At 41.5% G+C, this 14459-nt stretch overlaps 1 protein-coding gene and 1 non-coding gene across 2 annotated transcripts; one reads left to right on the forward strand and one right to left on the reverse strand.

The window, feature by feature from the left end:
* Nucleotides 1-1441: 1441 nt before the first annotated feature.
* On the forward strand, nt 1442-2593 carry MOS (MOS proto-oncogene, serine/threonine kinase). Its single transcript, XM_086335462.1, has one exon. It carries the CDS (start codon nt 1570-1572, stop codon nt 2590-2592), a length of 1023 nt encoding a protein of 340 aa, XP_086191588.1. The 5' UTR covers nt 1442-1569; the 3' UTR covers nt 2593.
* A 5206-nt stretch (nt 2594-7799) lies between these two features.
* LOC147359487 (U1 spliceosomal RNA) lies at nt 7800-7963 on the reverse strand. Its single transcript, XR_015141401.1, has one exon. It is a non-coding gene; the product is annotated as a U1 spliceosomal RNA (small nuclear RNA).
* Between the last annotated feature and the right edge of the window lie 6496 nt (nt 7964-14459).

Below are 14459 nucleotides of genomic sequence, written 5' to 3' on the forward strand. Positions count from 1 at the left end.
CAGGTCTCTGGCATTGTAGGTAGATTCTTTATTGTCTCAGCCACCAGGGAAGCTCCATTACTCCAGATAGGGCTCCCCAAATTTTGTTCCAAAATTTAGAAGTTTATTTTAATGATTATCCTGATTTCTTAAATAAAAAGACTGAGGCTCAAACAGGTCAAATATTACACATGATATCACATGGTAAGTCACAGGGGTAATATAGAATAGAAATCTAATTCTAGGATTCAGAAGACTTCCAATAGCTTATGTAAATGGACTGTTTATTAACATATCTTCTTGGAACAAATATACTTCAGAAGCATAGACCCATCATCAGAAAAATGTGTTTACACATCACCTATGTGCTCTAAGTGCAGAAATAAAGTCAAGATAGAACTTTACCATTTGACTTTTCAAAAGGTAGATCCTAACATCTTCCTGTGTTTTTTCACGAACAGGGTGTTAATGTTGGTTTTTTCCCCAAAGGTATGAAATGAAAACTGTCTTTTTTTAAAAATAAAAATTAGAACAGAATAACTCACGGCTGAACAGCAAGACCCTGGATTTAATTTCAACATCTGATTTTCCACAGTATATGGAGGAACAGTATATGACTGTGACTCTTTTTATTTCTTCAGATTTTTCCTCTCCTAGGATTCTCTCCTATTTGTTATTATTTGACACTCTGGTTGTGGCTCTGAATCATTTTCATTCTTTTTCCTCCTCTAACTCTGCTTCAGAACTTCTGTAACTTATTTGCTGTGAAGTCTAGAATCTCTTCTGCAAGTGAGCTTACTGGGTGCGCCAGACAGCCATGGACCCCAAGGACTGCTAAGGACTCCGTATGTTGCTAAGCAGTCTTGCTAATCTGCTCTATCAGCTGAATGGGGTGTCAGAGAATTTTCTTTTCCCTTATGAACTCAGAGTATTTGTGCTGTGACCTGTATCAGCGATTCTGTTTGGATCGATCACTTTCAGCTTACCATTTTTCATCCCTCTGTGAACGTTGCACCTAATTTTCCCTGTAATCGGTTCAACAAGTGTCAGCTGTTCATGTTTCAACTCTTTCTGCCAATAACTGCTGGAAGTGATTTAATGCAGCTGGAGAATAAACCGACAATCATTATAGCCTGCAAAGTGTGAAAAAAATTTCATTGCACTATTGTGATCTGAGGACCGATGACGCCCAGCGGATGAGACTTGGAGGGGGAGGGGTGGGGGGAAGCCTACTTTATAATAATTAAAGAACTTGTAGAAGAGGGGTGATTCCTGGGGCAAGTCCAACTGTTTATCCGGTGAACCCTCTTCCAGGGCTTGTTTTATAAGAATTCACTGTAAGTGCCCAAGGGAAATGCCTTCATCTGAATGGGGTTGTGGTGCTGCCTGCGTTCAGATGGTTTCCCCAGCTGATAAAAGTCCTCGCTAAGGAATCGCACAGATGTGGCTCCTTTGGGGAAGATGAAGGCAGAGGAGACAAACAACGGGGTGGAGCGCAGGGGCAGTCTCCAGTGATGCCTGCAGGCCGGCGGGGTCCCCTGTTCCAGGCCGGCTCACCTGCGCCCCCGCGGGGTCCGCGCTGCAGGAGAGATGCCCTCGCCCCTCCCGCGGCGCCCTCACCTGCCCGGCGACCTCTCGCCGTCGTCGGGGGACTCGCGGCCCTGCAGCAGCCCCTGCGAACTCTTGGGTCGCATCCCGCCGCGGGCCCGGCGCCTCCGGCGCCGGCTGGCCTGGTGTTCCATCGACTGGGAGCAGGTGTGTCTGCTACGGAGGCTGGGCGCGGGTGGCTTTGGCTCGGTGTACGAGGCCACCTACCACGGCGTGCGCGTGGCCGTCAAGCAGGTGAGCCGGTGCTCCAAGAACCCGCGGGCGTCAAGGCGCAGTTTCTGGGCCGAGCTCAACGCGGCCCGGCTGCGCCATGCTAACATCGTGCGCGTGCTGGCGGCCAGCACGCACCCGCCCCCGGGTTTTGACAGCCTGGGGACTGTCATCATGGAGTTCGGGGGCAATATCACCTTGCACCAGGTCATCTACGGCCCCACCGGCTGCCCCGGGGACTCAGGCATGCAGCTGGGCTTGGAGAGGTGTCTAAAGTACTCCCTAGACGTGGTCAGCGGCCTGCTGTTCCTCCACGCGCAAAGCATTGTGCACTTGGACCTCAAGCCGGCCAACATCCTCATCAGTGAGCAGGACGTCTGCAAGATCGGGGACTTCGGCTGCTCCGCGAGGCTGGATGACCTGCGGAGCCCGCGAACGCCTCACCACCTGGGTGGCACCTACACTCACCGAGCCCCGGAGCTCCTCAAAGGAGAGCCTGTTACACCCAAGGCCGACATCTACTCCTTCGCCATCACCCTCTGGCAGATGAGCACGCGGGAGGCGCCCTTCTCGGGGGAGCGGCAGCACGTGCTCTACGCCGTGGTGGCCTACCACCTCCGGCCCGCCCTCCGGGCACCCATCTTCACCGACTCGGTCCCCAGGAAGACGCTGGCGGGCATTGTCCAGCGCTGCTGGGCGGCCCTTGCTCCCGAGAGGCCGAGCGCAGAACTTCTCTTGGGGGACCTCCACGCTTTGAAAGAGGAGCTGGGAGGACTCGAGACTGGATCCAGATAAGCGTCTGTCTTTGTTTCTGATCGTTTTTAACGAAGTGAAGATTTAGCGGGGGAAAAAATCATATAGGTAGGATGGATTTTTAGAAAATAAAGTCCCTAAAAAACTCCCTTTATCTCGAATGCTTTTTCTAAGACAAACCGCAGAGTGGTCGTGGTGCTCTTTGTCGTTATTTAGTCGCTAAGTCGTGTCCGACTCTTTTGCTACCTCATGGACTACAGCCGGCCAGGCTCCTCTGTCCATGGGCTTCTCCAGGCAAGAATACTGGAGTGGGTTGCCATGCCCTCCTCCAGGCAGTAACAGGTATTCCTGAATAAATTGTAAAAAAAAAAAAAAAAAAAAAAAGAAAAGAAAAATAGTTGTCTGCAACCCCAACAAAGAGGACAGCAGCTCATAACTCTTGTTTTCATTTAAATGGCTATTCTTTGTATTTGTTGTTGTTGTTGAGTCCCTAAGTAGTGTCTGACTCTTTGCTGACCCCATGGACTGTAGGCCACCAGGCTCCCCTATCCATGGGATTTCCTAGGCAAGAATACTGGAGTGGGTAGTCATTTCCTCCTCCAGGGGATCTTCCTGATCTTCCGGACCCAGGGATGGAATCAGGGTCTCCTGCATTGGCAGCCAGATTCTTTACCGCTGAGCCACCAGAGAAGCCCCCTGGTGGTTCTAGGACCTACCTTATCTCCTTACAGGGTTATGTTTTGCTTTCACAGCTACTGTGCTTACTGTAACAGTTCCATGGTACTATACTTTTTCAGATTTGTTATTTGTAAAACCAGGTTTTCCAAAACAGAACTGAATTAGAAAATGCCAAAATTTTTGATACTCAAATAACATGCTCCATACCCACCACCTAAATTTAAACTACTAACAGTTAATTTTGTTCCCATACTACATAAGTGAACACATTTTTTTTTAAAAGATTAATTTTCCTTCCTCCTCCAAAAACTTACTTGTTTCTAATGACCTTCACACATACAACTCTCAAACTGAGATAAATTTAGTTTTGTAGGAATAATATGTTAAATGATTTCTTGTGATATTTTGAACTTGTATAATTTTGCTAAAATACTTCTGAACTGGGTCCCAGTTATCTGCATGAGACAACAAGGAAAGATTACACGATGTGAGAAGAAATAATAACCTTGAGAAATAGTAAAATTTAACATTGGGATGGAGGAAAGCAGACAAGGAGAACCAGATTCCCATCCTAGAAATCAAGGCCATGGTTGCTGGTAGATGGATTTAGAACAATGAGGTGACTGAACCCGGTTTTTAGGGCAAAGTTGACTTCTGTTCAGCAACAACACTTTCAGCAAGGGCTTTAGGTAGGAGCTACTGCTGTTCAGTAGCTAAGTTGGGTTCAACACTTTGCGATCCCATGGACTGCAGCACGCCAGGCTTCCCTGTCCTTCACTGTCTCCCAGAGTTCACTCAAACTCATATCCATTGGGTCAGTGATGCTATCCAACCATCTCATCCTTTGCCACCCACTTCTCCTCTTGCCCTCAGTCTTTCCCAGCATCAGGGTCTTTTCCAATGAGTTGGCTCTTTGCATCAGATGGCCAACATATTGGAGCTTCAGCATAAGTCCTTCTAATGAATATTCAGAGTTGATTTCCTTTAGGATTGCCTGGTTTGAGCTCCTTGCAATCCAAAGGACTCTCAAGAGTCTTCTCCAACACCACAGTTCAAAAGCATCAATTCTTTGGCGCTTAGTGTTCTTTATGGTCCAACTCTTACACCCATACATGACTAATGGGAAAACCATAGCTGTAACTATATGGACCTTTGTCGGCAAAGTGATGTCTCTATGATGTAGGAGCTGTGCTTGGTCTTTAAAGAATGAAGTGACTGGATGAGGTCATTAGGACAAAGTTGACTTGCCTTTAACAACACCACTTTAACAACAGCTTGATATAGAAGCTATGCTTGGATTGTTGCGGCAGAAGGGAGAAGCAGAAACCTTAAGAGGGGGTGAGATGCACAGAAGTGTTTTGCGATTGCTGGTTTGGTTGAGTTTACTTTTAGGATAAAAGAAGTGAGTTTATCTGTAAAAGAAGCAAGAGGAGACAGTGATGACCGGTGAGGTTTTAAGAACTTGTGTAAGAAATGAAAAGGAATGCCAGAGGAAAGAGACTGTGGCCTTGGAGAGGAAGAATGTCTCTTTTTGGATGTGGGCAGAGGGCAGGACAACTGCCACCACAGATGAGACTTTAAGCAGGAGGAAGAGGGACTGGGGAGGTTCACATCTTTGGACTTCCACTTTCTTCTGTTAAGAGAGATTGAGAGTAGGGGGTCCACAGTGTGAGGTGATGGGTTAGAACCATTCTCCAGGGAAGCAAAAGGGAGCTGTCTATGACTGCATGGTATTGGTCCAGTGCTCTGGGCTCTGTCTACAAAGCTGGGGACAAACCAGCCACAGACCCATACCAACAAAAGCTTCCCTCTGTGCATGGTAGCAACAGGAGTTCATGGTTGGCATGTTTAAAATAAAATGGATTGAAGAAATTACAGAGGATCAGTTTGTTACACCAGATGCGTTAAAACAAGATTTGAACTATGCTGAGATACCTTATTTCAGACAGACAAGCCATGTAAAGATACCTGTTAAAAGCATTCTTAAATAAATTCTGGAATTCAGTTCCCCAAACGAACATGGCCACAGCTCAGATCCAAACATCTTCCCTGCTCCTGGGAACTGCATAGAGTGACATAGAGAAAAGGGGCTAGGGACCTTGTAAACCCCACGGTCAGGAACACTAAGAGACAGAAAATGTACAGACTCCAAATGTCAGCAGTGACACCTAATGACTGGAAGAGCTTGCCGGGAAAGAAAGCAGGGAGCCGTGGCAGGTGGCTCAGGGGAGGACCTTGTCATGGCAGATACCAGAAAGACTTTGCAAAAATACACGCTCTGAAGAGCAGGTGGCCGAGTAGAGGGCACAAGTTGAGGATGAAACTCCTGAGAACAGGGCTGAGATCATACAGAGCTAAGCTTACAAGAGTTATGAGGGAGCAAAAGAGAACAGAGTGTTGAGGAGGATCTACCCACTGCTGAGCTCGGAAAGCAGTTAACTGAGAGGGTCACTGGGTACGGGGTCCGGAAACACAAGACAGCCACAGAAGCCCCCTGATAAACACGGAGAAATGAAAAACTTTCCCAGGGTCACACAGCTAAGTGATTGGGCCAGAACCCATGTCCTTAACCATTCTACTTCACCACCCAGAATGGTGGTGATGTCAGGGAATACCCTACTCTTAGCTTCATGATTTCAAACGTTTAAATGTATTTTATCTAATTCACAAAAGTCAACCAAGAAAATTGCTGTTGGAGGCATTACTTGCTACAACATTAGGATAGTGTCATTGGGGATGGTTTTTAAAGGGAAACAGAAAGGTATCTGACAAAAATTGTATGGTGCCCAATGCTGATAGAAGGCGATAGATAAAGAGTATACTTGGGGCTTCCCTGGTGGCTCAGTGGTGAAGAATCCACCTGCCAGTGCAGGAGATGCAGGTTCACTCCTTGAGTTGGGAAGATACCCTGGAGAAGGAAATGGCAACCCACTCCAGTATTCTTGCCTGGAAAATTCTACAGTTAGAGGAGCCTGGTGGGCTACAGTTCATGGGGTTGCAAAGAGTTGAACACAACTTAGCAACTGAGCATGCATGCATTAAATGGGAGCAGACAGCTCAGTTTATTTCTTTTATAAAAAATCCTTTAATATGAAAAAGGAAAATAAAAAAAATTTATCCTTAGAGACCTATATAAAAGGCACTATTGGTTACTTGAAAAAAACAAGGTTTATTTTTTTTTAATCTAGAAAACAGTATAGAGAGCTTTGAAGTTAAAGCTATGGTAATAATATAAATTAAAATTCATTAGGAAAATTGATACATAAAGATAAATGAATTTCTCAGAAACCAGGAGAAAAGCAAAATACATTGAAAATAGCAAGACAAGGCAATGGGAGGCTCAGTCTGGGAAGACTAATATCCAAATTTTAGAAGTTCTAGGAAGAGAAAAACATGGAAAATAGGACAAAAGTATCAACAATTTAGAAACCAAAATCTTCCAGATTGAAAAGATGATTTCCCAGACAATGAATGAAAACACACTACCAGAAGGCATATCACCATAAGATTTTGGAACAGTAGGGACAATGAGAAAGTCCTGAAAACCTCTGGAATTTTATTAAAAATCCAGATCACTTACCAAAGATAAGAATCCTGAAAGATAATGGAGGCTACTACTTACAAAATTCTGAGGGAAAATCATTTCCAACATAGAATTCTATACCCAGCCAAACTATCAGCTGAATGAGCAAGCTGACTAAAGACCTCTCCACACATGCAAGGTCTCACAATTTTACTTCTGTGCACCTTTTCTCAGGGAACTACTTGAGGGTTTACTCCACCAAAAGCGAGTATATAAACCAAAGAAGAAGAAAAAGAAAACACAGGATCCAGGAAATCAGTACAATACAGAGACAAAGGGCAAAGCTGATGGGGAGTAAAGATCACAAGCAGACTGGAGCAGGTCTGAAGATCCAAAGACAATAAAGTAAATGAATATCTGTGTTTGAATGGACTGAAAGAATACTTCCATAATTTGAAGAGAGTCTGGATTTAACTTAATGATGAGTACAGAGAAAACAAAGCAAATAAAACAAAGTTTATTAGCCTTTAGGGGGCATGAAATATTGGGCAGCACAAGAAAAGCCAATTTTCATAAGAAATGATTCAGTTCAAAATAGCCTTGTAGAGTTCTAATGATGTAATACACTATGTTGATCTAATCAGAGCTATAACATAAAAATGATGAAGAGTAGAGAAAGAATTATGACTATAGAGAACAGAAACAGGAGTGATCCTAATTTTCCAAAGACAGAAGTCACTAAACAATAACTGAAACTAAACAAATCAAGAAGAGTCTACATAAGCACACTATTTAGAGGTGCAGACTTAGACAACAAAATTGATAGCAAAAAGTTAAAAGTGGCTGGGAGACTCTAAGACTTTGTGTGACATTCTAGAGGGATTTGGCGGGGGGGTGGGTGGTAATAATTCTAGTGCAACTATTTGACTCTTTGATGTGCATGTATAACTGATGAAAATCAAAACTAAATTCAAAAATAAAAAGAAATTGAGTGTGTGGCTAGGTCTTAGGAGAAGATGGACAATAGGGATATATATATATATTTTTTTAGGGGATAGCACGAACACAGTCCCCTACTACCACAAATTATGTGGTCGAGATTCCCACATTCGGGAAAGTCACAGAGGTCAGCACATCAGGAGTGCAATGGATGAGCCTCGCCCTGGGAAAACCACCTTCCTGATCATGGTATCTCTCCTGCCAGGTAAGCATGATAGGGACATATTTTAATGTGGTTTTTCTATAAAAAGAATTTTAAGAAACAAACAATATCAAAGTGATTGAACTAAATATTTTTTGATTATGCTGATACATGTGTATCAACTCACTATGAGTAATCCATACTTTCTTTATAATAGAGTAATAAAACAGTACAGTCTCCCCCAAAAGACTAAAAGAAAAACATAAGCCACCCATTCAGCTAAGGAAAGCAGAAGCAGCTGAGAAGGACTGAACTAAAGCAAGACAGCTTCCTGAACACTGCTGGATAGGGCATCAGATTACAAAAAGGGAAAACCTAAAGGTCTATGGAATAATAGAGTGCAGCCAGAAGAAATTTAAAGGGAAAGGAGAAAGAAAAAAGCCTTGACAGAATAATGGCAGCCAATGCCAGAAGCCAGTCCTCTTACAGAGGAGTCGAGTTACAGAATCTCCCTGGCTTCAGAACTGGAAGTAGACCTTGCCCCTTTTCGGAACGGTAAATCATATTAGAACACACTGTACTGTCCGTCTGACCAAATATTTGTCAAACAGTGAGTAATTGTGAAGTCCTTAAGAAATTCCAATTCTGACGCAAGATGGAGAATAAGAATCTTTTTTAAAGACAGAAAAAATAACCTGTTTTCTCCCCTATTTCTCAAGTGAATGTCATGACAAGGGTCACACTGGTCTACTCTGGGTAGATCACGTGACCATCACTCACTGTCTCCCGGAATGTTTCTTTCCACAATTATTTCTGAATTTCCTGCTATCGTGGATTTCCCTGGTGGCTCAGTGGTAAAGAATCTGCTTGTCAATGCAGGAGATGCGGCTTCCATCCCTGGGTCAGGAAGATCCCCTGGAGAAGGCAATGGCAACCCACTGCTGCATTTGCACCTGGATAATCCCATGGACAGAAGAGCCTGGCAGGCTATAGTCCATGGGGTCACAAAGAGTCGGACATGACTTAGCATCCAAACAACAACAGGTCCACTGTCCAGTATTGGTTTTAATTAGATTTGAGGACAACTTTTAGATTACATTTATCAGCATTCTTCCCGCTCTCCATATTTTACAGATTTCTCCTTAGGCAACAAAAATCTAATTTTAAAGTTTTTTTTTTTTCCTCCTAATTCTCTGAAGAGGGTCCCAGAGTCAGATCTCTATTTGGAACTCACAACAGGGCAGATACCTGATGAGTAGAGGGACCCCCATGATTGGTGTTTTATTTGTGAAACTGAAAGTGAAAGTCACTCAGTCGTGTGACTGAGTGGAGTATACTCTTTGTGACCCCGTGGAGTATACAGTCCATGGAATTCTCCAAGCCAGAATACTGGAGTGGGTAGCTGTTCCCAACCCAGGGATCAAATCCAAGTCTCCCACATTGCAGGCAGAGTCTTTACCAGCTGAGCCACCAGGGAAGCCCATACAGAGGCTCAAAGACCTCATGGAAAAGACTACTAAGAAGTTGGGGCTGTTATTAATAGTTGGCCCCCATCCACAATCCCTCTGCCTCTCCCCATCAAAAGGACACAACCGCAACCAGGAAAAAATGACTTCTCTTTAATTGGGGAGGAACTGTTCAAATGGAAAATAAATTTACCCTGAAGAAGATATCAGGATTGCTCTAGAGAAGGAAGGAGAAAGCTGTTTTGAGGCTCCTTCCAGGAATTTGCCCCTGGAGCCAATGGAGGCTTTAGGTGGAGTTGAAATGAGAATACTGGAAGGAAGGAGGCGCCAGGGGGCGCTGCTGGCTCACTGCTGGGGTGCGCTTCTCCCTGCCTGCAAAGTGGAAAGTCCTCAAAGGACAGAGGGCAGCAGCCTGGGGAGGTGTCAGGACACTCACAGGACAGGCAGGCAGTGTCCCCAGCAGAGGGAAGAGGGTACCCATCTCTCCTGACTGTAGCCGTGTTTAGTGATTGTACCATCTGGGAAAGCCGAGGAAACCAAAGAGTGAATCAATCATGCTTCTTGTTTTCAAGGACTTTTAGCCTACCACCAACTTTACTAAAACTATATATATATTTTTTTAAATAAATACTTTACATACCACATACCAAAATCATTTCCAGATGGATTAGAGAGCATCTGTAAAACTGGAGGAAAATAGAATCGAATAGTTAATACGAATTTGCAGGAGGAGGAGATTTCCAAGTTTTTATAAAAGCAGTGAAAAAAATGTATAAAGGAGATTGTCAGGTTTAATTATATAAAAATTATAACTTCTGGATATTAAAATGTGAATAAATAAAATATGAACAAGGGACTGAGAAAAATATTTAGCCAAAGTGTGACTGGGGAAAAAGGTTACTGTTTTTTTTTTTTTCTATAAAGAACACATAAAAATAAAACTAAAAAATTATCATGCTCTAATAGGGAAACATAAAAAAATCTTGAAAAGTCAATTCATAATAAAGAAAATACATTTAGGACACAAATATAAAAAAAGGAAAATATCTCACAATTACTGAAGAACTGCAAATTAAAAATACAGTGTCTTAAAAATACATACATGCACAAAATCCTTACTGCTAATGAAATTGTGGCAAACAGGATCTTCCATGCATTGCTGGTGCCAGCATAGGATACAATAATTTGGAAAGTACTTGCAGTTTGGCAACGTATATTAAGATTCTCTAAAACATTTATATTCACTGATTCAATAATTATGTCTCTGGAAATCCATCTTACCAAATATTAATTAAAACATAAAATAAGCATCTTAATGAACAGAATTGTTCACTCAGGGCCATTTATTCTGGAGAAAAATTCAAAACAAGGTAAATATCCAAAATGATTAAATAAATTACAGTACACAGTTGATTCAAAATGTTATGATGGTGGTGATGAAAATACTTGTACTACATGTATACTATGAAAATACTTGTACTACATCATTAAGTGAATGAAGAAGAGTCTAAAACTTTGTATTAGTTTGATTATTACCTTTTAAAAATCAATACATTTTTCATAAAATATACAGACAAAAAGACTGAAAGAAGTTTTGTTTGTTTGGGGCTGGTTGTCTGGGGAACTATGAATGTTTCTTTTCTTCCTTTTTTAAAACTTCTCTCTTTTTTCAAATTTCTAAAAATTCTTTATAACATAAACATTCATTTAAAAATGAAAAGTCACAAAAATCACTTGCATTTCTATACATTAACAATGAACAATCTGAAAAGAAAATCAAGAAAACTCCACTTGTAATACATCAAAAAGAATAAAATACTTAGGAATAAATCTAACCAACAACATAGAAGACTTATACCCTGATAACTACAAAACATTGCTGAAAGAAATTAAAGAAGATATAGATAAATAGAAAGACATCTCATGTTCATGGATTGGAAGACTTTAATATTGTTAAAAATGCCTAGACTACTCAAAGTGATCTACCTATTCAACATAATCCCTATCAAAACCTTGATGGAAATTTTTCAGAAATAGAAAAATTCATCCTTAAATGCATAGGGCATTTCAAGGGACCTCTGATAACCAAATCAATTTTGAAGAACAAATTTGAAAGCCTCACACTTCCTGTTTCAAAACATTACAAAGACCCAGTAAGCAAAAGAGCACGGTGCTAGCATAAAGACAGAGAAATAGACCAATGGAATACAATAAAAGCCCTTCTGAAATAAGCCCTCGCTTACATCATCAAATGACTTTTGATAAGGGTGCTGAGACCACTTAGTTGGGAAAGGACTGTCTCTTGACCAAATGGTTCTGGGAACTGGATATCCTCATGCAAAAGAATGACATGGGACCCTTATACTATATGCAAAAATTAACTCAAAATGGATTAAAATCTAAACATAAACCCTAAAACTATAAAATTCCCAGAAGAAAACGAGGAAACCTTCACGATATTGGACTTGGCAGTAATTTCTTGGATACGACACTAAAGGTATAGGCAACAAAAGCAAAAATGAACAAATGGGGCTACACCAAACTTCAGGACGTGAAAGGAAACAGAGAAAAGGCAACCTAGGGAATGCAAGGAGTTATTTGCAAGTCATGTATCTGATGACGGGTTATATTCAGGATATATGACAAACTCCTACAATTCAACAACTAAAATCAAATAACTTGAATTTCAAATGGGCAAAGGAATTCAGACACCCCCAGAGGAGATATACAAAGCATATGAAAAGATGCTCATTATCACTAATCGTCACAGAAATGCAAATCAAAACCAAAACAAAGTATCACCTAACATCCATTTGGGTGACTACTAGCAAAATATCCCAGAATATCAAGTGTTGAGGATGTGGAGAAATTGAAATGCTTGGGCACTGTGGCTGGGACTGTAAAATTGTGCAGCGGTCTCTATTGAGCATTCTTTTTAATATTTATTTATTTGACTGCCTCGGGTCTTAGTTGCAGCACTCAGGACACTCAGGATCTTCACTGAGGTGCAGATTCTTTAGCTGTTATGCATGGGCTTAACTGTCCCATAGCATGTGGGATCTTAGTTCCCCAACAAGGGATCGAACTTGCGTCCCGTGAATTGCAAGGCAGATTCCTAACTACTGGACCACCAGAGGAGTCCCGTCTATTGAGTATTGAAACAGTATTGAGGTTCCTAAAAAAAGTGTAAAAAGGAACTACTGTGATCCAGCAGTCCCACTTATAATATATATAAAAAGAATTGAAAGACAAACTGTGGTTATTCAGATTGGAGTATTTGGCAGACATTTCCTGGGGAATGAATGAAGTGAGCCCATCAACAAGGAAAACAATCAGTAGTCAATTATCAATAATAAAAACCCAGGCTTCAAGCAAAAATTCGCACTTTGGAAAACTTGTAGCTGCCACCATGAACTTCACAGCATCCCAATACATAACAACTTTACTGTAGTGATGTTAACAGATGTGACATTTTAATATTATATAATCAAACATTTAGAAGAGCTGCATAAGCCAGTGAATCAATATTTTCCAAAGGACTAATGCACAATGTTGCAAAAATATACATGAGTAACGATAAAAGATCCATTCAAGGTACCAGTGTGTGTGTGTGTTAGTTGCTCAGTCGTGTCTGACTCTTGGCCACTCCATGGACTGTAGTCTGCCAGGCTCCTCGGTCCATGGAATTCTCCAGGCAAGAATCCTGGAGTGGGTTGCCATTTCCTTCTCCAGCAAGGTACTAGAGACTGATTTTTTTTTAATGTAAGAGAGTACAAAAAGGTCAGGGATATGGTTTCAGATTCCGACTGTAACTAATCTTTAAGAAAATATCACTGGGACTTCCCTGGCAGTCCAGTGGTTAGGACTCTGCTCTTCCAATGCAGGGGGTGCGTGATCAATCCCTGGTCAGGGAACAAAGGTCCCACATGAACGAGGTGTGACCAAAAAGATAAAAATTAAAAAACTGAGGGACTGCAATAAAAATTGAGATAAAAGCAGAAATCAATGAATCAGAAGACAAAAATAAAATAAAACTTAAAAAAATGGAAGAAACTACCACTCATCCAGCTTTGGTATATCAAAGACTATCCTGAATATCTGAAAAGATAATTAAAGTTATCCTCCTTTTACCAGCTACATATCTGTGCCTCTACAAAAACAGAGTATTATGACAGACTGGATGCAGAAAGCAGATATGATATTTCTTCCTCTATTACACCAGACATTAAAGAGATTTGCAAAAATGTAAAAACAGTGCCACTCTTCTCACTAAACTTTTTTGTTATGGAAAATACCCTTATTTTTCCATAAAAATATGTGGTGCCAAAGAAGCAACTCTGGAAGTTTTTCCTGCATGCCCTAGAAAAGTTGATGGAGTAGTGTGGTAATGGGTGCCTTACAGATTTGGTAGAATGCATGCTTTTTTGAGAGTTAACTATAAACTTTAACTTTTTAACTATATACTTTCTTTCTATGGTAGTTGATTTGTCTCAGTCTCTCTTTTCTGGGGTCAGTTTTGGCAATTTAAATGTTCTAGAACAGTGATTCTCAAACTTTTTGGTCTTAGGAACTCTTTATATACTTAAAAATTATTGCGGATCCCCACGAGCTTTTGTTTACGTGGTTTATTTATATCTACAGATATTGGCTATGAAAAGTGAAAGTGAAAGTCGCTCAGTCGTGTCCAACTCCTTGTGACCCCATGAACTATACAGAATTCTCCCAGCCAGAATACTGGAGTGGGTAGCCTTTCCCTTCTCCAGGGAATCTTCCCAACTCAGGGATCAAACCCAGGTCTCCTGTATTGCAGGCGGATTCTTTACCAACTGAGCTATCAGGGAAGCCAGTATTTGTTATAATAGAGACTAAAAATTGGGAAATTTAAAAACATTTACTTATTTTAAAATGGTAACAGATTTAAAAATATAGCAATGAATAAATCTGTATATTCACAATGTTGCAGTTATCTGTTGCTGAACAGAAAAGCTGCCACACAGTGGGCAGATGAAAACAGCATGTGGTTAGATCTCACTTCCCGTGGATCGGGAATCCAGGCAGGCTCAGGCTCAGGGTCCCTTGTGAAGGCTGCACTCAAGCTGTA

This window comes from Bos grunniens, chromosome 14, assembly GCF_055505025.1.
Source record: "Bos grunniens cultivar Pamir isolate PY7600 chromosome 14, Bosgru_T2T1.0, whole genome shotgun sequence".
In the NCBI taxonomy this organism is placed as follows: Eukaryota; Metazoa; Chordata; class Mammalia; order Artiodactyla; family Bovidae; genus Bos; species Bos grunniens.